Consider the following 26,590-nt stretch of genomic DNA (forward strand, 5'->3'; position numbering starts at 1 on the left):
TCTCCGCCCCGTGCGGGAGGGCGTCGTGACGTCAGCAGCATGCGCCGCCGCTTGGCACCGCCCGCAGGAGTGCGCGCGCCTGCGCAGTACGGGCCAGCGGAGGTGCGGGCGGCGCGGACGGGCCGGCGATGGCCGCGGTCGGGTGGCGCGCAGGTACCGGCGCGGGGCGGGCCGGGCCGCGGGGCCTACTCGGGGCGGGCCGCTGGGGGAGCCGGGACACGGTGGGCGCGTGGGAGCGCGCTGGTGGCTGGGGGAGGAAGAGCGGGGGGAGGAGGAGAAGGAGGAGCGGTGGGGGGAGGGCAGGCGGGCGGCCGCTTCCCGCCCGGGCCGCGCCGCGGCCCCGTGGCTTGTGTCCGGCGTGCAGGGCCCGCCGCGCCGAGACGGCGTTTCGTTACCGCCGCGTTAGTTTCTCCTTTGTCCTTCTGTTGCCTCGGTTAACAATCTCCTCGTGGCGCAGGAGCGGCGCCGGGCTTTTCCCGCGGCCTGAGGCTGCTCCGCTCCGGGCTGGGGCCGCCGCTCCGCGCCCACCGCTTCCCGCCCGCGGCCCCGGGAGCGCTCTGCGGAGCCGCGCTGTTTTGCGGCCCGGCCGGGCCCGCCCGCGGCGGCGCCTCCGGCGGCAGTTTGTGTTTCCCGCGGAGCCGCGTGCGGGCGGCCCGGAGCGCCTTTCTTGTTCTTTTTCCTTCTCCTTGTTTTGTCTGTGTGCGTCCCGGAGCTCGCAGCTGCGCTCTGTTCCCGTAGGTCGCAGTTCCAGAAGCTAGGCGCCGCGAGCTTTGCCTTTCGCCATGGCTCAGTTCGGAGGACAGAAGAACCCTCCGTGGGCCACTCAGTTTACAGCCACCGCCGTGTCCCAGCCAGGTCAGTGTCTGCGCGGCGCTGCCCGCACCCGGTGTCTCTGCCGAGCTCCCATCCGAGCTGAGAGGAAGCAGGTTCTGTGTAAATGGCTCGTGTCGGCAGCTTCTCATGCCGTACAGGCACTTAAAGACATTGACTTAATATCACTTGTTTCTGTGAAGGGGGACGAGTAAAATCGCAGATGGATTTCTGTTGATTCTCGGGGTTAGTAAACAAGGTATCGAGTTATTCGTATCCAGTGGTGCGTAAATCTAACCGTGCTGCTCCACGTTAAGTAATGTCAGCCCCTGTAAGGCGCTGCTGTTCTTGAAGTGCTGCCAGAGTTTCATTTCCAGGGCAGCCTAAATTGGTGCTTACAGAGTAATTCGTCTTTATTAATACTGTGCTTGCCTGGCGCAGTGATGACATCTCTGAAGTTTGCTAGTTGGTGGGGAGCAGCTGTGTATGTGCTTGTGTGTGTGCATCTCTATGTTTAACACCAACACAGAACTCAGAGGTATCGCCCTGCTGATAACAGGGTGTCTTTTTGCTTTACCTGGGAGGCCTCTTGGATTGCAGCAGGGTGTTTTTGAAAACCTAACAGGCTATGTTTTGTTTTCACGTTGTTTTATAGTGCTGAGAGTTTGGGGCCAGAAATGTAAAGCTTGCCGTGTGGTGGATTTCAGGGCTGCTTTTTTCTGCATGCAAACTGTTTCCTAAATGTTGCAGGTCGCCTGATGTGAATAAGGCTTAAAAAAGAAAAAAAGCCGTGGGACTTCGAGGTTTCAGGATAAAGAATTGTCTGTGGTTTGTGCCACTGTCCCTTGAGTCTTGCTCCTGTTTGATGTGAAGCCCCATGCCATCCCTCCCTGGTCAGGGGCTTCAGTGCTGAGCACAAGCTGGGGGTGCGTGCTTGTGGTTACTCCTTTGCAGCCCTTTGCCCCTGCTGTTGCTGTGCCCCGCCAGCTGGCTGCGTGCAGTTCTCCTCCTTTCTCTGAATAACTCATGCTTCCCTCATTCAAGTGGTGCCACTCCTCTAAGAAATTGCTTACCGACGGGCAAGGGCAGCCATAGCGAGCATGGGAGAGACAGATGTTGCCTTTGGCTGTGGTGTCTGACTTGGTGCCGCCTTGGAGCAGTTGAAGGACAGCTTCAGTTAAACAAAGTGCACAATTTAATTGGGATAGGACCATCAGTTGCTGCTGTGTGAGGTGTTTCATCTGCTAAATGAGGACAGGGAATCTCCAAGGATTTTCAGCTGTTCATCTAATCCAGGAGCACCTGATGCTAACATAGCAGCCACTAAAGACTAATGTTTAATTGCGATTCTTCCACCTTCTTGCAGTGTTTCCACTGCCCTTCATGATCACTTGCAAGCATTAAGCTCCTTACATTGCTCTCTGTGGTCCCTTCCTGTTCCTGCTGCTATACGCAGTTGCTGTGTCAGTGTCCTCTTTCATTCTTGTCTTTATCGCTGACTCCAGTCACTGGGATGCTGCCACTCTGCTCCATTTGTAGTGCTCACATATGCAGAGTTCCTTTCTTTATTGGACTTAGTTACTGTCTGTTGAGAGCTGAAGCACTTTAGTTCTGAGCTGCAGATGGGCAGCCCCCCTTCCTGCAGCTTTCAGCATGGAGGTGTGCCTGCCTGTGCACCGGACTGCTCTGCTGCTGGGGGGTGCTGACTGGCGCATGCTGCTTCTCACCGGCAGCTGAGCTCAAGAAGTTGTGCAAACTGGCTTGAGTAAATCTCTGTGTTCATGAACAGATTACAAAGTATTGGTGGTTTGTTTTTTTTTTTTCCCAAAAGCTGTTGAAAAGATTTTTGAATGGCAGCTGTTTTTATTGGAGTGTTGGGTTCCTTCTCCAAAGCATCAGGGTGCTCAAAGAATGGGGAAAGAGATCCTGATTTTCATGATGCAAGCTGTGTGATATGGAGCTCTAACTAAATTTTGGTCACAAGTGATGACTGATTATATTGTAAAATCAATGTGGTTGTTGCAAAGAGATAATTTCATTTTGTTTTGTCTTGCTGACTTTAATAGTGTATTGGCCATTTCTGGTGAAGAAGTCACCATTCAAGTTTAGACTTTAATTATTGAAGTTCATCACTCTAAGGTAGTAGTAAAGTTACGTACCATGTAAAGAAGTTCCTGGCATTACAGGCAGGTAATTCCAGGGTCCAGTAAATGCCTGGTGAGGAGACACTCTGATGTGCCATGTAGTGAAGTTGTTGCTCTAGTCATATTGTTTTTGTGCATCATACAACTGAAACAGATTAAAGTCCCTACTGTGCTGCTTCAGAATAGTTAAAGAGCAGATTGCACCATTGAAGAAACCTGAAAGTTAGGACATAAAAACTGTGAAATGTCTGGATAAACCCAAGTGCTTGCTCTAAGTACTTCTGATTCGGGTGACAGTGCATACATTCCTCAGATGCCTTCCTGTTCTCTCTGTGTTTTGTTGGTGACACAGTGCTCAGCACGTGCTGTCTCCAGGATTGAGACGTCCCCCCCTTGTGGTTTGGAACGTGTTTTTGTGGAGCTGTGGTCCAGGGCAAGTCCTGGCTGTGTTGAGTTCTGGCTGTTGAGCGTTGTCTTCTTTGCTGCATCTTTGCAAGTATCAAGACCTAAGGCAGCAGTTGTGCCCTTCTGGTTGTTGCTGGTGACTGCCAGGAGATGACTAAGAGAAGCATCAGAGAAGGACAAGCATGTGGAAGTCACATTTGCTGTCAGTTCTGAGAGGTATCCAGAGCCCTGGGTAGGCAGGGTGCTTATTTACAGTAACACACAGATCTGTGTCACTTACCTCTGCAATTAAGAAGCAGCGAGAGGAACTGTTAAATGTTGCTTTATAAAAAATAATAATCGTGACAACAAATTTCTGTTAGATAAAAGATTGTTTGAGCTGTTGAGACTTAGCATCTGTTTAAGGTGTGTTATATAAGGCATTGGTGAGAGCCTGCTTCTGGATGGTCAAAAACTCACGCTGTAATTGAAAGTGGCAGAGGGAGAAGAAGCAGTAGGTGTGAGGATGGAGGCAGTGCAGGGCCTGTCGTGGCAGGAGCCCCATGTTTGGCTTACTTGGCTTCTGAAACCAAATGAATGTTGGAATTTTCCAGGGAGAAAGCGGCATCGTACCGGGAATGCTGTGGTTCTGCTGTACTGTAAAGTGGTTGATTTTGCTGTTAAAATAGTTCTACTTCCTGGAATAGTTACGTGAAATAATGGATATAAATCATAGCAGTGATAATTATTTTCATGGTTTTTAATGGATTTCTTACAGATTTCATTCCAAAATTGTAAGATGCTTAATGCCAACAACTTGTTTTCTAAGTATTTTTTCCTTCTGGTAGGGAACAGTGTGGCGGAGGGGTCTGCTCCTTCAGAACCTGGCTTGCTGATTACAGCACCTGTGTATTTTCTGTTGGTCACTAAGCACAGAGCAGTCTTATTGCATCTGTGGGTCAGGAGTGACAACTTCATTTGTGGTCAATAGGAACAGTGTGGAGTGTGAACTCCACAGGAAGAGTACAGTACACTTGCTCCTAATATTGTGTCTTTAGTAGCTCTGTTCACCTTGAATGTTCTGAAGGTGTCTGGCTGACCTCTTTTTGCTGGCAGCATATTTCTGTGCCGAGCTTCTCCTTAGTTCTGTTGAAGCACATGAAGCAGACTGATAGCTTGCTTAAATGATATTTGGTCACGCAGTTGAACGTAGCTTGCTTGAAAAACTCGTGCTGTAGGTGGAGCAGGTTTCCTGATAGGTTTGCATTTCTTTACTGAGATTTGCATTCTACAGTTTTCTGTCCCTAGGAGTTCCTTAAATAAAACTTGAAAAAAATTTGAAGCGCCAAACCACATAGATAGATAGATAGATGCTGCTTATGATTTACTTCATATTCGACAGTGAATTGAAAGCTGATGTGGCAATGAAATTATGACTTGTTTCCTTCTGTACAGTGTGGATTTGTGCAGCAGAAACTTGCTAGTATGTGCTGGAGACAGCTTGGCTTGCTCCCTTTATACGTGAGGAGTGATGAAGCTCCTTGTTGTTACAAGGCTGCTCCCTCCCTACCAGCTCCCACAGCTGAGAAATTCAGCTTACTCTGGGACAAAGACAGCACTGAGTGAAGTGAAACCTTGTGCATTCGCAGAGCACGTGTTCTATAAACCTCAGCCTCAGAGCTGCTGCTGCAGTGAGGATTTCTCGAGCCTTCAGAATGAAATGCTAATTGATGCGCAGAAGAGAGCAACGATCCTCATTGTGCTCATCCAAAGCCTGAAACACATGCTGTGTCTTTTCTTGAATGTGTGTGTTGGGAGGAGGCGAGAGACAGGGCTGATGGTTACTATAGCCATGCAGTCGTATGCAACTTGAGAGAAGGAAGTTTGTCTCTATGCCTCTACTGTAGTGTACTATTTGTAAATACGTTTAGTTAAAGAGTGTGTGGTGGGATCCTCTGTGCTTTTGTTTGTTTTTTTCAAGTGGGATTATCTACTTCTGGAGCTTGACTGAGGAGTAAAGGATTACATACTGTGTCTAATATAATTGTGGGAGAGCGAATCTATATAAAGCCACTCACAGTGCTGGTGTGTGCTTTCTCATTTCAGCTGCTCTTGGTGTGCAGCAGCCGTCACTGCTTGGAGCCTCTCCTACAATATACACCCAGCAGACGGCGCTGGCCGCAGCAGGCCTGACTACACAGACACCAACCAACTACCAGCTAACTCAGACGGCCGCTTTGCAGCAGCAGGCGGCAGCTGCAGCAGCTGCCTTACAGCAGGTAAAGGACAGAGCGTTTGCGGTTGTTATAACCTTAAGAACATGAAACACTGGCTTTGCAAAGCAGAAGGATCTATAAGGAAAGAAAGTGGGGAAATACCTACTTTTGTTTCGTAAACCTTTTAAAAAGAAACAGTAGGATTGTAGGTCTGCAGCTATTGACAGATGTATGAATCAGGGAAGGTGGGAATTTTGGCTGTCGACTGTTGGCTATGGAATGCAGTCTGGGAAAAAGGAGTTCTGCCACACCTAAGCTGGGTGTCTCAAATTGCAAATATCTCCAGTCACCATATATAACTTGATGTCATTTTGCATGGCTTCAGGCAGATTCTGCTGTATGTACTAATGTAAAGCTTTAGCTAGGAACTCTGGGCAGAATCCAGCCTAAAGATGAAGAAGATTTATGAAAGTAGTACATATTGATGTGTATTCCTATTTTCTGTTGCTACTTTTGAAAAGTTTTTGTCTCAAACATGTCTAGCAGTTAATTGGATTTGATATCTTGGACCTAGTAATACTTCCTGTTCATGAAATATTTTGCTTTTGTCTGTTTCAGCAATATTCACAGCCTCAGCAGACTCTCTATAGTGTACAGCAACAGGTTTGTCTGATTCTTACTGCATACATCACAAACGTAAAAAGCAATGTTGGTTGTGTGTATTGTAGGAGCTGTCTGCAAAAACATCCTCGTGTGGGAAGTTGTTAAAGTAACGTTTTTTGTAGTGGAGGAGAGCTTGAAGTTTACAAACATGGAGAGATGTATCCAGAATGGATGCCTGCCTTCATGCAAAAAGAAACTGAAACGTGCATACTATTCCGTGTGTACACGATTCCTTCTAAACTTTGCTCTAATCAGGGCCATGTATTTTAACTGCTGGAAAGATGCTGTCCAAAAGAAGTTCCCTCTTACATATTACATGGTCTTTGAATTTGCAGCACTTTGAAAAAGACTAAAAGGACGTGGGAATTACAGGCCTAAGCTTCTCCAGCTGCCAAAACTTCTTTTAATATTCCTGTTAACTTTCAGTTATGAGGAAGCAGCGTCTGCTTACTGAATAAATCTGGATTACACAATATTACAATTAACCAAATGAACACAGGTTTATGAATATGCAAACCACTTAAACAACCGAACCCCCAGAGAACTTTTGGTGACTCACAATAAGGAAAAACTGCTCTTACTTGTAAAGAGGAGGTGAAATTGTACAGTTTCCTTAAGCACATAAAATTAATTTATAACTTTATTTATTTTAAGTTGCAGCAACCTCAGCAGACCATTTTAACTCAGGTTAGTTTGGTTTTATTGTTTGGTCTTCACCCCCAAACACAGATAATGCAAGAGCACAAATTTCTGACTTCCTGAGCATTTCAATCTGTCAAATGAACTAATATGAGTGGGCATCTTGTTGGTATAGGTTTCCTTTATCCAGATGTTAAAATATGCATAGCCTTGGTTTCAAAAGTTTAATGGCAACTACGTTTCCTTCATATTGAAGGAAACGTACGTTGAATACTTTTTGTTTGTTCGAACTTCAAGTATTCAGCTGTTTTACAGTAGCAGGGAAAGTTCTTTAAAGAGGAGTTTAACTTGTGCTAACCTTATTGCAGTACGGATACTAGAGGTCTACAGAAAATCTTAATGAGCTCGAGAAGGTTGAACATGCAACCATTTTAACACTTGAATTAGTTCTATTACTGTTTACACTTAAAATAACCATGCTTAGTAAAAAACAGAGGTAAACATAGTTTACTTAATTTCAACACTTCATTGCGTTTTAATAAAAGGACAAACACTTAAAGTTGTTGAGTTAGAGAAGGGCTCTGCTAGCCTCAACTTGGAATAATATAGTTGGGATACAACAGGGGAGTGATCTGTAAGCATGTGTTACTAGCAGACTTAGCGTTTCTCTCTCTCTTCAACCCACTGTATGGGTTACGTGTAAGCAATAATGAAGTCTTCATTTTTTTTTTTAGACAGTGTTAATATTTTGGGAAAGTTGACGTTTTTAAAAAGCAAAGGATAAAGCCAGACTCCATTCAAAGTGGGGAAAAAGATCATCTTCAAAATTAAAAAATAATAATAATAAAAAAAATAAAGACTTCTACCTTCTGAAAAACTCTATTCAGAATAGTTGCTCTAGAGATTTCATAAGCAGGTCTTTACATGGGCAAAAACTGTTCCTTGGAGACATATCAGCTGGTTATCAGATTGACATTTTGTTTATTTTGCTTACAGCCAGCTGTTGCGCTACCTACCAGTCTTAGCCTATCTACTCCTCAACCAGCAGCCCAGATAACTGTTTCTTACCCAGCGCCCCGCTCAAGTCAGCAGCAAACGCAACCACAAAAGCAGCGTGTCTTCACTGGGGTTGTTACTAAACTGCATGATACATTTGGCTTTGTGGATGAAGATGTCTTTTTTCAACTTAGGTAAGGTGGGAACCTTTGTCTGCTGATGTCTTTGGTGGTGCCCTTGCAGATAAAAGGTGTATGTTACTGCATTATAATTCTGTGACTCAATTCACGGTGTCTGCAGTTAGTTTTTCTCAGTCGGCACTGAGTCAGATCTGAGTTAGCTGATAGTAGATCTGAGTTCCTTACATGAATTTTTGAGTTTTCCTAATGCAAAATCCAAAGTTAAGAGATGCAGAAGATAGTGAGCTCCTGATAATACAGAATAGCAGAATTTATGGATGATGAAATGCATATATTTTGCTATCTGCCTATCTTAATACAGTATATTTGAGGAATTTCTGTTAAAGCCAAATTTGAGTATTAAATTCCTTTGTGTACTTCAAACTGAAGGTGCATGCTCTTCCTTTAAGTCTTCGTTGTGAACATTATCTGCTTTCCCCAACTTCAAATGTAATTTATAAATGTAGAAATAGTTTTTGTAGCTAAATAAGACTCACAATATGTTTATTGCAATATTTTCAGTGCTGTTAAAGGAAAGACACCTCAGGTGGGCGACAGAGTTTTAGTAGAAGCTACTTACAATCCTAATATGCCATTCAAATGGAATGCACAAAGGATCCAGACGCTTCCAAATCAGGTAGAAGAGTTACCCAGTGTATCTTTTACTGACTGTTTACGGCTTAAGTGCCTTCACAACTCATTTTCTTTTCTGTTATTAGAACCAGACACAGGCTCAACCATTACTCAAGACACCTCCAGCAGTTCTTCAGCCCATTGCGCAGCAGACGGCATTTGGTGTTCAGGCACAGCCTCAGCCACAGTCCTTGCTGCAGGCACAGATATCAGCAGCTTCAATCACACCTCTGCTTCAGACGCAGCCTCAGCCATTGCTGCAGCAGCCACAGCAAAAAGGTGCCCCTTCGGCATGCTAAGCTTGTTCTAGTCCTTATTGTGCTTAGTGTGACTTAGTGCAAAGTCTGAAGTAAAAGCTGAAGTAATGTGGAAAGAATACATGGAAAGGCAGGTTTTTCAGCTAGAATATGCATCTTGCAACTGTATGCAAGGCAGATTGCCTCCACCGCTATCTCAAGAGTGACCTGGTTAGTGATGTTCCTGCAGACTTCTGTCATTTCTGCTAATCAAATTTGGTATAGTCTTTGTTCTGATACTTTTGTAAACAAAGGGGAGAGTTGAAAATAGTGGTAGTGCTGTAGTTCTTCCCCATCACTGGGACTTTTCTGCAAAGTCAAGTTTCTTAAAACTGTTATTTCCGTATTAGTGTTTTATTCATTTCAGTCAGCTGTATTGATTTTTATGGGAGTAAAGATTACTGAATGTGGCAGACCTGAAATGAAGTCTGTTGTGATATCACTTGATCTTTGGGTGGCTGACAAAGAATTGATAATAAGACACAATCGAGGCATTGTCTTCCTACCCATAAGAAAAGCAAGGAGAGAACATCATCTTAGCAGGACTGTTTTGGATAAGTGCTTATTACAGTCTAATTGGTCCTCGTTGTTCATTGGTGCTTGTTTGCTCTGTTCACAATCAGTTAAGTGTGTACTGTCTTGAGCCAACAGAATTATATGTTCAGGAATTGATACACCATGATGATCAGTTGATATAAGAGTAATTTATATAAGAAGCTAGTTGCTATTCATAGGTAAAAACATCATAGATAAGTTGTAAGTCTTTATGAGTATGTGGTGTACCCGTCTTAAAAACTTTTCTGGGAGGTATTTATTAGGATAACTACTATATACTTAGATTTGTATTAATTTCCATATTAAAAATATATCTTTAGAACAGTTTTGCTTCCTGAATAAATCCTAGAGACTAAATTTGTATCAGTCAAGAAGAGCAAAGGTCTCTTGAGTTTCTTGGTGAGGACCATATTGACCATACATGTACACAGGGAAAACAACAGTGAAGTGGCAGTGTTTTTAGGGACTTCTGCAGTCATCCTCTGCTATGTACTGATTCTGTACGTTTTTGTTCCAGGTGGTTTGTTACAGCCCCCTGTCCGTCTAGTTTCACAGCCTCAACCAGCTCGGAGACTGGACCCACCATCCAGATTTTCTGGGAGGAATGACAGAGGAGGAGATCCTATGCCAAACCGAAAAGATGACAGGAGGTGCGCTGACAGATCTTCATAGCGTGCTTTGATTATAATCTAGTCTAACAAAGCTGAGCTGCTTTCTCTACACCGGGCCAGTGATATGCACAACTGTTTATAGCATTAGATAACTGATAACATCAGTTAAATGGAACTCAGTGAAGAGTTCTTATCTGTGTGAAGTAAAATAACGGGATTTATCATTCTCTTTTGTGAAGAAATTCCTCATAGGTTTTGGTTTTTTTCATCAAATTCTCCTTTCCCTTTTATGAGTCACCCCTGAGGAGTGTAGCTTCTGTTGTGGTAGAAAGGTTTTTGTGTTAGACGTGTGCTTTGCATGTCGCTATCATGTGTGCATTCTTTTAAAGCCGTGAGAGAGATCGGGAGAGACGCAGATCTCGGGAAAGATCACCCCAGAGAAAGCGCTCCAGAGAGAGATCGCCTCGACGAGAGAGGGAGAGGTCACCTCGAAGGCCGCGACGGGTTGTTCCTCGCTACACGGTTCAGTTTTCTAAGTTTTCATTAGACTGGTACGTTTATAAAACCAGATTTTCACTTAAAAGATCTCACTTTAATAGTGGGCACAAATTACCGTGGAAAGTGTCAGCAAATGTATTTAGTGAATGTTGTGATCGTAACTTTGAAGTAGTGTCCAGTACGTCATGTTCAACACCCTTATTAGAGGACTGTTTAATAGCTGGTTTTTAATATGTGACTCAGATATATTACTCTTTTAGATGTCTCCAATGGAAAAGTATATTCTCACTTAGAATGATGTGCTTTTCTTAAGTTTTTATTGCTGTACCTTACAATTGCTGTTGTTTGTTTCAGCCGCAGCTGTGATATGATGGAGCTGAGGAGACGTTACCAGAACTTGTATATCCCAAGTGATTTCTTTGATGCTCAGTTTACTTGGGTGGATGCTTTCCCAATGTCTAGACCATTTCAACTGGGAAACTACTGCAACTTCTACGTAATGCATAGAGAAGTAGACCCTATAGATAAAAATGCTGCTGTCCTTGATCCACCTGATGCTGATCATCTGTACAGTGCTAAGGTTTGTACTGTTTCCAGTATTAAAACTGCTCCTTATATTATTTTTATTTACACTATTGGCAAAAAATACACGTAATTGAACTGTTTTTATTTGAGCAAAGTGCAGTTGTTTAAACATTTTAGTAAACAGTTAGACTGAACTTGAAGAAAGCTGGAGGATCTCTGAATGCATCTCTTAGGCAACTTTATCTAAACAGTTCCTAAAACCCTTCCCTTTGACAGCTCTTCAATTGAAATAACTCTTGAGATTTCTGAATCAATTAGGTTTAGAAACAAAACTGTATTTTTGAAAGTTGTATTGTACTGATTGTTTAAAAAAAAAACAAAACAAAACAGCCTTGACTAAAAGATCAGGTGTGCTGTTGTTTTTCATTCTACCAATGCAACTCTTTCAGAAAGTTGAGCTTTAAAATACTCTCTTTAAATGAGAAAATAGCATTTGGTTTCATAATATGAAGCTGTTTAGGTTATTAAGGAAGGTTGTTAGATTTGGCAGGGCCAATGGAATGCTAAAAAGATGCAGTTAAATGTCAGCCAGCTCTTGGGATTGTAACAAAATGGAAGAATTCTGTTACTTGAACCAGAAATGTACTCAGTGTACTTCTCAGTATAGGTTATTTTGAATACTGTGGTAACATGTGAAGCAGAACAGCAGTCTGCATGTTGCTTTATATGCTTTCAGTTGATCTATTTTGTAAGATCACATGGCCTGCACATGGAATAGTGAGGGACAGAGAGGTCTTTGGCAGATATTTTAAGCTCAAGTTCTGCAATTTCTATTTACTCTATTCTGCTATTTTGTGATATTAAGAAAAGTGTAGGTATGTATGTGTTCACAAGTTTTGGTCATTGTTTACCAGTTATACTGGGAGGCCTTCACAAGACTGACCTGATTTACACAACAGGTGATGTTGATGGCTAGCCCTAGTATGGAAGATCTCTATCACAAGTCCTGTGCTCTGGCTGAAGATCCCCAAGAACTTCGTGATGGATTTCAGCATCCTGCTAGACTTGTAAAGGTAAATATGCCAGATACTCTTGGCAGTGAAGGTTGGTTATGCCAAAAAGGGAAGAAGCAGCTAGGTGAATTCATTTGCACTCTGAAGAGATCTAGTTTGGATATTACTTCTTTTTCTAATTTGTTGGAGTTCATCTTCATTCGTGTTTACTGTTTTCTTCAACTCATTCAACATAGGTATTTGGAGAAACCTATCTATAGTGTTTACTTCGTTAGCCTTTTTTTTTTTACAAGCGTTTGAACCTTTTTAAGGTCTCGGCTGTGACGAGAATACAAATAAAGCAACAGATCAGTATCTATTGTAGTGAAACTTAACAATTGTTAAAATGAACGAACTGTAAGTGCTGTGATATTTCAAGACAACACATTTGTTGTTTATCGTTTAAACTCCATCCTAAAACCAGTGGGAAAACTCAAATTTCTAGATATGATGTTCTTGTGATCTTATCTTTTGTAGCTGTGCTTTGTCACTTCTAAGCAGGTACATCTGCAAATGTGTGCATCGGAATTAAGACATCATTTAAATTAGTATGCATTTGTTTTCTGTGTTAGAAAGGTTTTAATTGCAGAGGAACAAGCCTCTACCGATAAGGAAGCTTGATGGAAAGTCTTGCAAACAAGAATGAGTGATGATGTTTTAAACCTATTCCATTACTGAAATAGTCTGTGGAAAAAAATAACTGAACTCTTTCTTGACTGACTTTCATTTTCAGATTTCAAAATAATCTGAGAGTTTGCTCACGGATTTCAGTGTGTGTGCTATGAAATATTCTTTACGCTTTGGGAAGATGACTTTTTACCCCTAGCAGGGGAACATTCAGAAGACTCTTTCTGTCTAGTTTTTAGTGGGTATGAAAGGCAAAGATGAAGCTATGGCTATTGGAGGACACTGGTCCCCATCACTAGATGGACCTGATCCCGAGAAGGACCCTTCGGTGCTGATAAAGACGGCTATTCGTTGTTGCAAGGCTCTTACAGGGATTGACTTAAGTGTGTGCACACAATGGTAAGTACTGTACTGCAAAGTAAAGTCTTTTTCTGTTATGAAAAAAATAAAAAAATCATAATTAAAGGAAAGAAAAGAAGATGGGAAGACATTTTTTTTTCCTTGGCAGCTGCTGTTGGTAGTGCAGGTAAACTACTCAAAGGGTGTTCTGTTTTGTAATAAGTTCGATTGGTGCCTGCTTTGCTCGGTACTGTATTAAGGACTCATTAAAGATTCTGAATTTATTCTGACTTGTTATGCTGTAATTTTTAATGAATGTGTGTTGAAAATATTTTTCATTTTGTACATAGCTGAAGAAGATCGTCAAGAGAACTTCATTTCATTGTTCTTTTGTAAATACTTAGCTGTTGGTTATATAGCCATATTTTCTCTTGATGAGTTTATTTATCCCATGTTGACATAATTTTACTAACATCACAAAAATATCTGTTGTGTGCTAAAGTTCAAGGGCTTCAGTGCCTCTTATTTGCGCATTAGACCTGTGCGTGCTAAATAACAAGCAGCATGAAACAGGATTTTGTGAGTCATCTTCCTCTCCAATTCTGATACATCTTTACAAACGTGCCGAAAGAGAAAATATGGCTTCCATAATTTTTTTCTTTAGATAAACTTCAAGGTCTTGCAGCAAAATTTCTTTACTTGATGTGCTACAAGTGATCTAGGCTCTTTAAAATGTATTGTAGAATTTTTTTTCCAACATGCTTCTTCCCTTGCAACAGGTACCGTTTTGCAGAGATTCGCTACCATCGCCCTGAGGAGACGCACAAGGGGCGTACAGTTCCAGCTCATGTGGAGACAGTGGTTTTATTTTTCCCGGATGTTTGGCATTGCCTTCCCACCCGCTCAGAGTGGGAAACCCTCTCCCGAGGATACAAGCAGCAGCTGGTCGAGAAGCTTCAGGGTGAACGCAAGGAGGCTGATGGAGAACAGGCACTGAACGCTAATCCCTTTTTCTATTTCTGCTTCTCACAGGCACAGGAACACAGGCACAAAATGCACATCACATACTACACAACATACATACATAGGAAGAACATAACTGGTAACAATGACTGGTAAACCAGCTTTCAGCAGTGTAGTGAATGTTGGTTTTTATTTTTGTTTCAGCTAGTTTACTAACTTTAACTGTGTATGCCGATACCACAAATGGAATTAAATTGTGCTTATGATGCGCAGATCAATTTTTATCGTAGAAGTAGTTGCTGGAATCTGGGACCAGTTGTTGAGTGAGATGCAGTTCATGAATAGCTGTCTTCAAACATTTTGCCATTTTCTAAAATCCCTAAATTCTCTCCTGTGGCCAGTTCTAATTGTGATATTTGAAACTCAACAGACACTAGTCTGAAACATCCGAATTTCAGGCCACGTGGCTGATCAGCATCTTGGATTAAGGGAAGGTCTGACTGAACAAAGAGTAACTCTGGGGATTTAAAAGCTGGGGGAAGATCACACACTGTGCGGTTGATGGAGACCGGCAGTGTCTGTGTAACCCCGATATTCTTTGTGGTGTTGCTTATCACCCTTTTGTGTTCCACAGATCTGGCTTGTATTGGCTGAGTGGCACTGTGATCATTTATGAAGTGGTAGAATGTGCGTGTGAACTTGTCTAAACAATAACTTTAGGAGAAGACTGTCTGAAACAGTTGTGACCTTGCACAGATCAGCAACAGAATTTAAAAAATGACTGAAATATTTTCGAGCTTTCTGAAAGGTAAATTTAAAACTTTATTTGTCAGGATGAAGAGGAAAAGGATGACGGGGAGGCAAAAGAGATCTCTACACCTACACACTGGTCTAAACTGGATCCGAAAACGATGAAGGTAACTACGTTTCTAAACTTGATTCCATCGTACCTTTTCTTTTTTAAAGCAGGATCTGAAGTGCAGCCGTCATTCCCTTAACCAAGGAGAACATTTTAGTAGTGATCTTTGTTCCTTGCTGATTTTATAAGTATTGCGTATGACATCACAGTCTGAAATTGACACTTCCTATTGGAATCAGTGATCACCGGTAGTTGAAGCTTTTGTGACTTTTGAACTTTGTTTACCTAAAGCTTGTCACATATGATGCAGTTTAACTGGAAAATGAAAGTTCTGCGTTCATCTGGTCATATCTATTTACATTTAAGAATGTGGGGGCTAAAATAGTTTAGTGTTAGTTTAAAAGGCAATAATGAGTTGAAAATGTATGTCAGGAGGCACAATAAAAAGTTTCCACAGAGGAGATAATAGCCTTAAGCTACCAAATCTTTCCCTGCCTCTGTGAAGCCCTTAAAAAAGGGTTCTTTAAGGAGCAAACTGACTATGAACGTTCTGTTTTGTATTGATATATACTGGTGCCACTCAGTAGAGACTTAAAAAAAAATACACTTTTTGGTGATCTTGATTTTCTTTTTTTGTTTTTACTTCACCTTTTCTGCTAATGACGTGTTTTGAATGTTGCTGGTTGATACCACTTACAGAACTTTTATTTGCCAGGTAAATGACCTTCGCAAAGAATTAGAAAGTCGAACTCTTAGCTCTAAAGGACTGAAATCTCAGTTGATAGCTCGACTGACAAAGCAACTGAAAGTAGAGGAGCAAAAAGAAGAGCAAAAGGAGCTAGAGAAGTCTGAGAAAGAAGAGGAAGAGGAGGAGGATAGGAAATCTGAAGATGACAAAGAGGTTAGGTTTTGGATATATATGGTTTAAGTCTTATTAAATATACTTAAATACATTAAGATTAAGATAAAAATTGGTTTAAATATGTAAGTATAAAAAGTACAGAACTATGCCTTATTGTATAGTTTTCAGATGGCTATGCTGAGAACTCTTGCTGTAATTTGAGATGCTGAATTGGATTGAGATCTTAGCAAGCTTCAATTCTTGTATCAGCAAAGTCAGCTGAAATGTGCAGCTGCCCTAAAGGTGACTGAATTAATGTCAGACTATAAGTGTAAGCGGAAAAAATTGCAAACTTTCCCCCAAAAATGCTCATTTGCAAACGAATTAATGCATTTAACGAGATCTTCAACTCTTAAACCTGTATGGAAAGTAGCTGCTTAGTTCTGTTTCTGCTTATTGATGTTCAAGCCATAGCGTTACATAGAGTTACTGTGGAAATTCTTATTTCGGTCTGTGAAAAGCTGCAGTGTCTCAATCAGTCCAGTTCCTTCACATGCCTCTTGTTTTGGCTACGTTGTTATTTCTGTATCATCAAACTTCATTTCTCAGTTTTGGGTAAACTCCCTGTGCAGTGCAGTTTTTCAGTGTTGTAGCTGATAGTTTCAGGACTGCTAAACTTCTTATATTTCTAGAGTGTGAACAAGATCTGTGCAATAATGTTGGAGTCTAGACACATCAAATGGGCATAAACGTGTGGAAAACATTGTGTTGTTTGCTTTTAAACCTGCATTTTTATGTATTCTTATCTGCTAACTAGTATGGGATAATTTGGAATTTTGGACATCTGTGTAAACTTGTTCCTTGTCAATGGAGCAGAGGCTGTGTACGTGCTTACTAATTCTTTCAGCTGCTGCCTTCTTCCAGAGTTTGGGTGAGCTGAAGAGTCTTGGGATTCCTTGCAATATCTTCCTTCTGTGATTAGGAGCAGGAAGATTAAATTGTTTGCCTTTTAGAGAGCAAAAGTTCTGCCGTGACTTACATACTTGTAAGACTTTAGTGCTCCTGCCGTGGCAATCGATAAACTGCTTGGTGTTTTACCTTTAAGCTTCATTTAAATTTGCATTAAAGGTGTCTCTGTAAATTCTGTTTCTCATACCCAAAATTTGAGTTAATTATTTCCTGCTAGTTGTTGAAAGTGTTGGACAACTTTGGGAAATTATCAAATAAACTTTATTCTTCCTATGTGAGAAATAAGATAAGATTAAGATTGCTGCTCTAAAAACATCAAAACAAATGAAATAGTCCTCCAGATCTGACTCCTTTGCTGGTTTAAGTACCACTTTTTGAAGTGAATTAGTTCTATTCCCTCCAGTGTTGAGTAAACACGCTGCACCTGGCACCACAAAATAGTTGGAAGATACTCATTGCTTTGAGGTTAAACAACGTGGCACTCCTGCTTTGAGTTGCTCAAGTTTTCAGTCTTCACTCTTAGGCTGGTGTTGGCAATGGATGTGGAATACATTCTGTAGGTACTGGTGTAATTTCTGTTGTCTGTCATCTCATCTGCCTTGCATTAAGCAGTCTTAGGCTTTCCTTTCTTCAAAGCAGTGAGTCCTAAAAACTAATATAGATAGAAGCTGCAACATTGGGAATATGCTTTGTGTTATTCTGTGCCTCTTCAGGAAGAGGAAAGAAAACGTCAAGAAGAAATGGAACGTCAGCGGCGGGAGAGACGGTACATCTTGCCTGATGAACCAGCAATCATTGTGCATCCTAACTGGGCAGCAAAGAGTGGCAAGTTTGACTGTAGTATAATGTCACTCAGTGTTCTTCTGGACTATAGGTTGGAGGATAATAAAGAACATTCCTTTGAGGTAATTTAGCTCTGCTAGTATATTAAAGCAACTTTTTATTGAGCTACATATTGTAACGTTGTGTTGAAGGAAAAAATATTGCCTAGCAAGTGCACATCTTTATAGTTACTTATTCTTTTTTATTCTATGGTGATAGTGGTTTTTGGTGAGGCTGCATCTCAAATACTGTGTTCAGTTTTGGGCTTCTCACTACAAGAAAGACACTCATGCCCTGAAATGTGTCCAGAGAAGGGCAACAAAACTGGTGAGGGGTCTGTAGCACAAGCCTTATGAGGAACAGCTGAGGGAGCTGGGATTGTTTAGTCTGGAGAAGAGGAGGCTCAGGGGAGACCTCATCGCACTCTACAACTTCCTGAAGGGAGGTTGTGATGAGGAGGGGCTTGGCCTCTCCTCCCAGGCAACAGACAGGACCTGAGGAAATGGCCACAAGTTGTACCAGAGAAGATTTAGATTAGACATAAAGAAAAACTTTTACTCTCAGAGAGTGGTCAAGCACTGCAGTGGCTGCCCAGGGAAGTGGTGGAGTCACCATCCATGGCAGTGTTCAAGAGATGTCTGGATGAGGAGCTACGAGAGATGGTTTAGTGGCTTGTGGTAGCAATGGTAATGGGAGGACGGTTGGACTGGATGATCTTGTAGGTCCTTTCCAACCTTGTGATTCTGTGATTCTACTTAAATTCATGATAGAATGACAAAATAAAACTTAATGTGAAATAAATTCTTTTGTGCAAGACCTAAGAATAGCAATCCATTATTTAGTAGCAGGTTTGTAATAGCAGTGTAATCAGAGTATAATATCCAGAAAGAACAGAGATTGTAGTTTATACAGCTAGTGTAGGTCCTAAAATACTGCAATACAGGAGAGGAATATAAAGTTCAGTAAGGTTTGCATATGCAAAACAGCAAGAAGTATCAAATGCATAAAACTTTGACATGGTGAAAATTGAGTAAGATGAGATGAGCACTTTGTTACTTTTTTAATCATAAGTTTTAAATTTCTTTTAATATGCACATTGAAACTTTGTCAATTCTCATTCTTTATGTGCAGGTTTCACTGTTTGCAGAACTGTTCAATGAAATGCTTCAGAGGGATTTTGGTGTCAGAATTTATAAAGCTCTGATTTCCCTCCCAGAGCGGGAGGACAAAAAAGACAAAAAAAGCAAAAAAGATGAGCGAAAAGAGAAAAAGGAAGAAAAAGAAGAAGAAAATGATGAACCGAAACCTAAGAGGAGAAAATCTGGAGATGATAAAGATAAAAAAGAAGATAATAAAGATGAAAAGAAGGTCTGTGTTAGATTATATTTGAAATACTATCCGGTCTGGATCAATATTAAACTGTTAGTTGAATTTCACTTTGTTGCGTTCTCAAACTCAGTCTTTATAGTGTTGTTTAATTGATCTGAATCTGATTAAATAAGTTTCATTCAGTCATTCAAAAATTTTATAGTTTTATTTGTTTATTTTAAGAATCTCTCCCTCTCTCCCCTTGTTTACCACCTAGATTTGAGTGTGCGTGGTTTTAAGTGACTAAACACAAGCATACTCAAATTCTGAATGAGTGCTAGTGTGATGGCTTTAACTTCACTGTTTTTCAGTTCTGACTGGATTAACTTTTAGCAACTTTTGTTGCAGAGGGAAGAGAAAAGGAAAGAAGATTCCAAAGATGAAGAAGAAACTGAAGATGACAATAATCAAGAAGAATATGATCCAATGGAGGCAGAAGAAGCTGAAGATGAAGATGAAGGTATCTTGAATTGGGAATTTTTTGGCTCTGATTTTCTTTCAAGCTGGAAAATGCACTGAAAGGAGAAATCTAAAAGTGCTTTATTGCACTAATTCTATTTCAGTAATTCTGACCAGTGCTGCTTAACGTGAGCCTTTCTGCTAGGTGTTTTATTAACATAGCTTAAATAAATCTGTAGCTGTGGTACCTACGTAAGGCATGCATATAGAAGTGGTTTTATTTTTTTCAGAATGCAGACCACTCGCAACTCCCATTGAAGTCAGTAGGAGATGTGAGTATTCAGCACCTCTGAAAAACCAAGCCACTTTGAAGTGCCTGACTTCATATTCCTCAGTTGTAAAATGTCATCCTGTTTGTATTAGGGTGGAATGTAGTATGGGTTTTGTTTTATGAAGCTGTAAGGAGTTGATTTCTTTTTGAGTGGAGTTACATTTGCCTGAAGAAGTGGGAAAAAGGACTGGGGAATGTTCTCTCTGCACAAGCAGCAGGTAGCCCTCTTTCCCACCTCTGAGATTCAGGAAGATGTAAGGCGTGCTGTGTGCTTTTTGGTTTGTACTTTTCAGTAGGAGGAAGGTGCTAAAACAGGGTTTTCACCAGACACGTAGGATTGAACTTGCTTACATATTGCAGTCCTGGTGTTTTCTAGCAAGTATTTTCAGGTATATGCATTTTCTTTGCAAGAAGTATTGCACCAACCCTGAAAATGGTGCTATCTCATTTGTTTCTCCAAAACGACTCTTCATTGCTTGTAGTCTGTCCCCTGAGCACATGCCCTGGACTTTTCTGTGCAAGTGCTGCTAATTCCCATAATCTGCCCTTGTGCCGTTCTCAGTGAGATTTAGTGAGACTGCTCCAACTTCCCATAGAGGTGCAGGAGAAAGTTTGTAGTTGTCAGAAACGTATTGGCAAACCTAGAGAAATGTTTGCATGTGGATTTTTTCAAAGTTTTCCTCAGAAGAAAGGCGAGCAGTTCCTTAAAGAAATTTGGCACATGGTTCTGTGATTAAAAGAAACTTGTGAGGTACAGAGCTGCGTGCCATGATACGTCCCTGTAGCTGTCACATTCCTCTATCTTTTAGGTTTAGTTTCACAGTACTGTCTTATCTTTTTAAAAACAAAAAAAGCCACTGCACTTGCTTCATATCTAACAAGCAATGCAATCCTTAACACCGAGAATCTCAAGTTTAGGATCAAACACCAGTAATGCCACAGTCAGTCAGGAGTATAAGCATGTTTTTAATATACAGTTGTTATTGTTGTTATAATGTAATCTAAAATACAGAAGAGTAAACAGCACTGATTCCTATTTTTTTTTTACCTAATAGGAATAACCATAGCTGAATGTAGACTTTGGCAAGCCTCTTTAGGAAGAAGTAATTTTCTACACACCACTTAAACAGATAGTGATGTTGGCACAACTGGTTTTGGTCTGGTTAGCATTTATTTCAGCTCTTCTATCCTGTGTGTGTGATAACTAAGAATCTACAGGATAAAATAGTTAAATGTTTTCGGTTAAAATAAGGTCAAAATAAGATCAACGACTAAGAGGAGTGATTTAATCATGCCATAGAGTGGCTTGGGTTGGAACGGACCTTAAAGATAATAGAGCCCCAACCCTGCAGTTCAGGCTGCCCAGGGCCTCATCAGTGGCACTGTGTACCTCCAGGGATGGGGCACCCACCGTTCTGGGCGGCAGTGCCAGCACATCTGAGCTGAAGAACCTCTTGCTAACATTTAACATAAACTTGCCATCTTTTAGTTTAAAGCCATTTCCCCTTGTACTGTCAGTATTAGGTGGTGTAAGAAGTTGCTCTCTCTCCTGCTTAGAAGCTCCCTTCAAGTACTGGAAGACTACAATGTGTTCTCCCTAATAAATGTCATTTGTTTTTTATTCTGGGGGGAAGTATGTTTTCAGAAGTATGTTTTCAGATGTTTGAGGGCTTCTGTGAGCTTCTTAATGAGCATGTGTTTTTGAGATAAAGTTTATTGAATCATTTACTGTGGGATTGTTGAATTTTTCTCTGTCTTATAGACCGGGAAGAAGAAGAAATGAATAAACGAGAGGACAGAAGAGAGGGAAATAAGCACTGTAAAGAGAGATCATCTAAAGATAAAGTAATTAACATCTTTCTTCATATAATGTTGTATAAAGATGTTATAATCAGAGTTTACCTTTGTTTTCATTCTGTTTACACTGTTGATTACTTCAGCACTTCAGAAGTGGAATTACATAAAAAGGTGTGACAGCTTGGGGCTTGGGGTAAGGTGCAAACAAGGTGCTTCAATCTACGTATTAAAGATTGTTGGATTAAAAACTCTTGGGGAAAAAAAATCTTGCATAAATTCAAACTGATTAGTTTGAGTGTGTGGGAGGCAGATGATCACTTTAGTTTTCAGCTTCTGTATTCTTTCTTAAAATAAAAGAAGCAGAAGTTTAGCTTATCTAATAAACTGGCTTTTTTTTTTTTTAAGCTTGTCTTCATAGTTCAGGTTAATGAATAGCATAGGTTAGATTTGTTATGCTTGAGCTTTCCTTATAAGTGCTAAAATAAAGCATCTGATGCTTTTCATTTCCCCAGTGGAAATTAGGAGATGAAGAACAGAAATAAGAGGGGAAAAACAGGCTGCAGAACTGTTTTACCTCAGAGAGCTGTGAATGTTTGTTCACTACATGCTTACAGGGACTTCATTTTGGAGGTGGCACTTCAATTAAATCCTTGGCTGGGGAAATAAGGATTTATTTATTTTTACTGCTTTTTCAAACTTTCTGACATATCAGCCTGGACAAAATGAAGCTGCCTGCCAGGCATTGCTGTTCATTGTGCTGCAAGTCTTCAAAGTAATTAAAAGACTGCTCTTTCTAAATAGCTTGCTTATATTGTATTTGAGTTCAGTAGGTAAATATTAGCTGTATTAATCTCTCTTCTCAAAGAAAAAATAAAATGAAAAGGGGTAAATATCAGCTATCTGAAAAGTTTACTTGTTTTTAATGTAGGCGCACATGGTATTTTTGCCTTCCTAATGATCCAAATATGTTTTTTTCTGCAGGAGAAAGACAAGACACAAATGGTCACTGTTAATAGGGATCTTCTGATGGCTTTTGTTTATTTTGACCAAAGTCACTGTGGGTATCTTCTGGAGAAGGACATGGAGGAGATACTGTACACTCTTGGACTACACCTGTCTCGTGCTCAGGTTTTGCATCTTCTTTTTCTAGCTCGTTTTCATTTTAAACCCAAGTATGTTAAAATTCAAGAAGCCGTGCAATTTCTTTAGTTAAGTTTTTCAAGTTAATTCACTCTTGGTACTTTAATTTGTGTATTAGTCCCGTACTTCTTTTCTGTGTTTTAGGTGAAGAAGCTACTTAATAAAGTAGTCCTTAGAGAATCCTGCTTTTACAGAAGACTAACAGATACTTCTAAAGATGAGGAAAACCAAGAAGAATCAGAAGAACTACAAGAAGATATGTTAGGTTGTACTTATTTATTTCGGAAACTTATTGTTCCTGTGTGAATGCTTTGAGAGTTGTGAGATGCTTGCTTTCTTACTGTTACTAATTCAGATCTGCAGAGAACTTGCCAGTTTGGAAAAGTAAATCTTGTGCAGTTTGCAACAGTTCCTAAATGTCTGTATTTCTGGCTTCCCTCAGGCTTTGTTGCATTTACTTGGATGAGTCTTGGGGGTCCTGGAACAGGAAGGAGGGATAGAGATTAAGTGTTGGATGTTGATTAACAACATTCCTAGTAGGTCTGCAGTCAGGAGGATCAGTGCTGTAGGAAGTAGAACAGAGTGTGATGTTGTTTTTAGGGTTGTTTTTTTCAGACAAGTTACTGCAGGGAGGGAAAGAGGAATGGCATGAAGGAAACTTATTCTTTTTTCCCACATAGGAAGAGACCACATCATGAACTTGTCTGTAATATTGAAGGTGTGACTCGAAGTTAGTATGGAACGTTACTTTTAAACTGATGTAGGAATTTGTAGGTTGATAGCTGGAACTGCAGGCAACCAAAAAATGACTATGATTATTTGTTAATATTACTCTACTTCAGGAAACAGATTGCTGTTGCCATCACCTACAGTAAAGCAAGAATCAAAAGCTGTAGAAGAGAATGTTGGCCTTATTGTATACAATGGAGCCATGGTGGATGTTGGGAGCCTTTTGCAGAAGCTGGAGAAGAGTGAAAGAGTTCGGGCAGAGATAGAACAAAAGCTTCAGCTGCTGGAAGAAAAAACAGGTGTGACATTGCTTTGAAGATGGTACTTACATGAATACAAGATACTACATTTTTTTTAGTAGATCAACCAATTTGTAATCTTGATTTCTTAGATCTTTGTACATTATGAATTCTCACATTTTCTGCTTTTCAAGCCCTTTGTACTTGCACACTAGCAATAGTGGAAGTACAGTTTGTCACCATGCTGAAATCCTTTGCCATAAGGCTCTGAAGTGTAGCTAGAATTTATGATAAATGGTAATCCAGTGCAGTCTTTAACAGTCTTCCAAATAGTTAGGTGTTGGCATGTGAATGGAATGTCAGAGTGCAAAATGTGCTGTTGGAATTAACTGACTACTTTGTCTTCTTGAAGATGAGGATGAAAAGACCATCCTGCAGCTGGAGAATTCTAACAAAAGTCTGTCTGCGGAGCTCAAAGAAGTCAAAAAGGACCTAAGCCAGCTGCAAGAGAACTTGAAGATCTCAGATGAGAAAAATTTGCAGTTTGAGAGTCAGCTGAATAAGACAATCAAAAACCTCGCTACTGTTATGGATGAAATGCAAAGCGTGCTTAAGCAGGTTTGAATTCTTTTACTTTCATTTTTGATGGTTAAAATTATGTGGTTAAAAAGGAAAAAATAACCTTAAAATAAACCTTTTAAAATCAAAATGAAAAATTACACTAATTCAGAGCAGTAGTGTCTCAGTGTGTATTAGAGGCTCAAAGATAACGACTTTTTGCTTTTAAAGAGAAGTGCAGTATGCTTTCGAAGCTGGGATCCCAAATTCCTCCTGACTTAAATATGAGAAACTTTATAAATGTAAAACGATGATAATGTTTTCCTGTTCTGATCTTGTCCAAATCTGCTGTTTCATTTGATGAGAATGATTTTTCAAGGCAGAATGTAGGTATTTTGATGCTCTGCAGCATTCCCATCCCATATGGAAAGTTACTTGTATCATATTGCTGCGGAGACCCTGTAAGTAAGGCTAAACAGCTGTAGCTAATGAGGGAAGCTCAGTGGCAAACTGGTGCTGTGAGGGTGCCTTGCTGCTGCTTCTGTCCATGTAGAAACTTGCCAAATGTCTGACATTTGTCTCCTTGTAGGATACAAGTAATGCATCAGATAAGTCACTGCAGCTTATTCAAGTGTAACATGCAGCCAGCTGCCATCAGTATTGTCACACAGTGCTGCACCCCACTGTGTGTCCATAGTACACCCATTGCTCCACCAGAACTGGCTAAAGGTGCTGTGTAATTGTTCCCACACTTAGTACAGTTAGGTAGCCTTGGTGTCATTCTGCCCAGTGCTTCAGAGCTGAAAATGTTCTGTGCCTATAGTGCTTTCAGGTTTCTTTGACCAGTGGAGATATTTTGTGTTAGAGCTGGTACGTGTTAATGTAACTTACTGGGTTTGGTGGAAACTGCTTTTGTTTGCTCATTAAAAAGAATATAAAGCAAAGCTTCTGAGGATGGCTGTGTGCTTATTTTTATAGGTAAATAGGTCAGTCAGATTTAATGTCTGCTCCTTCCATTTTTCAGGAAGATAGAGAAACGTGAATTAGTTATAAGTAAACTGAGTAATATACAGTATTAAAAGTTCTTTTTAAGTTGAAACCAAACTGTATCTGTCATGCACTGCTTTATAGTTCACATGAGAAGTGTTACTTCCAGAACTCACATTATCTTCTCCCTTTTTTCCTTTTAAAGGATACTGTGAAAAGCGAAGATAAAGATCAGAAATCCAAAGAAAATGGAGCAAGCGTATGATAAAACTGCTGCTGTTTAGAAGAATGGTGTTACATAATGTAATATAAAATCATGATTCCAGAATGGATGGGAAGTGATGCATGTTTGATTTTAGTAGTATAAATATCTTAGTTCCAAAAAGATGTATAAAGTTTTATGAAAGTGAATGTCTGCTTCTGGAGATTGCTTGTAATTCTTAGCGTTCAATTTGAGACACTCCTTGAGTGAGAATAATTTTGCATTGCAAAATGTTTTAGGATGAGCTTTGTTACAGTTTCAACCCTAATAAAGTTCATCACCGTAATACACAGTAGCAAGTATTTAATTACCAAATGTTTTTCATAAAAGTCTAGTGAAATCAAAACTTTCATTATTTATAGAACGCCATTTTTAGGTTTTTATTTTTATTTCAGCCTAATTAGTCTTTTTAAATTGAAATATAACTCACAGAGTAGCATGCTGCTTCATTTTGCCAGTAAAGATCTTTTTTTTAAGAGCTTCTTGGATTTTTTTGTACTTGTCACGACTTTCTTTTCCCTTTGCAAATGTAACTTCCCAAAAGCTGCTTGTATTCAAGCTTCATAATATACAGTAGTTCAGAGTTAAGTATGAGTTAAGAAAGCAATAGAAACCTACCAAAATACTGGTGGGGTTGTGAGATTTATATGAAAATATATGGGCCTGTTTTAATGTTTGTCATTTGTGTTTCTTTAATTGTTCTTCCCTTTTGGATTAATATATATGCTTCTTTTTAACAACAAATGTGGTGTATTAATATGTATGGTTGGATGCCAGGCCAGTAAGTGTCAGAATAATGCCTTACATGGAGAAAATGCTACCATTGTAAGCCAACTCTAATTAAATTTGGACTTCTTTCCTAGTATGTGTAATTACTTCAAATAATCCAGTCCAGCAAAATAGTGGAAACATAAGTACCTATACTGTGTTATAATTCCTAAGGGGCAGGACACAGTTTTTGTTGGAAGTGGTAGGATCGCCTTTCCTTGATGTTTGCAAGGAAATCTAAACTTAAAGTGTAACATGGCATATGTCAAAGGCAACTTACACAAGTGATACGAAACATGAACAATTGTAATTTGGTGCAACTTCCAGGAAAATTTGGGATTTTCAAGGTTGGGACAAGAGTGTTTCATTACAGAATTGGTTAATTTTAGGT

The 26,590-nt window shown here is 40.3% G+C and overlaps 1 protein-coding gene and 1 non-coding gene across 4 annotated transcripts; both read left to right on the forward strand.

Moving 5' to 3' along the window:
- The first annotated feature begins 19 nt into the window (after window positions 1–19).
- On the forward strand, window positions 20–25,905 carry CCAR1 (cell division cycle and apoptosis regulator 1). Of its 3 annotated transcripts, XM_072339857.1 has the most exons (26): window positions 20–153; window positions 739–855; window positions 5,445–5,617; window positions 6,173–6,217; window positions 6,872–6,904; window positions 7,853–8,046; window positions 8,554–8,668; window positions 8,751–8,943; window positions 10,033–10,165; window positions 10,516–10,677; window positions 10,979–11,204; window positions 12,109–12,222; window positions 13,061–13,227; window positions 13,947–14,157; window positions 14,964–15,047; window positions 15,705–15,890; window positions 17,513–17,704; window positions 18,753–18,989; window positions 19,338–19,449; window positions 19,679–19,720; window positions 21,482–21,564; window positions 22,498–22,644; window positions 22,801–22,921; window positions 23,499–23,684; window positions 24,037–24,242; window positions 25,375–25,905. In XM_072339857.1, exons 2-26 carry the CDS (start codon window positions 783–785, stop codon window positions 25,432–25,434), a joined length of 3,495 nt encoding a protein of 1,164 aa, XP_072195958.1. In that variant the 5' UTR covers window positions 20–153; window positions 739–782; the 3' UTR covers window positions 25,435–25,905. The 3 variants fall into 3 exon arrangements, with proteins under 3 accessions (XP_072195958.1, XP_072195960.1, XP_072195959.1); XM_072339859.1 differs by lacking the exon at window positions 19,679–19,720; XM_072339858.1 differs by lacking the exon at window positions 6,872–6,904.
- On the forward strand, window positions 12,846–12,909 carry LOC140254506 (small nucleolar RNA SNORD98). The gene has a single exon (XR_011904241.1). It is a non-coding gene; the product is annotated as a small nucleolar RNA SNORD98 (small nucleolar RNA).
- Window positions 25,906–26,590: the final 685 nt, after the last annotated feature.

This window comes from Excalfactoria chinensis, chromosome 6, assembly GCF_039878825.1.
Source record: "Excalfactoria chinensis isolate bCotChi1 chromosome 6, bCotChi1.hap2, whole genome shotgun sequence".
Classification (NCBI taxonomy): domain Eukaryota; kingdom Metazoa; phylum Chordata; class Aves; order Galliformes; family Phasianidae; genus Excalfactoria; species Excalfactoria chinensis.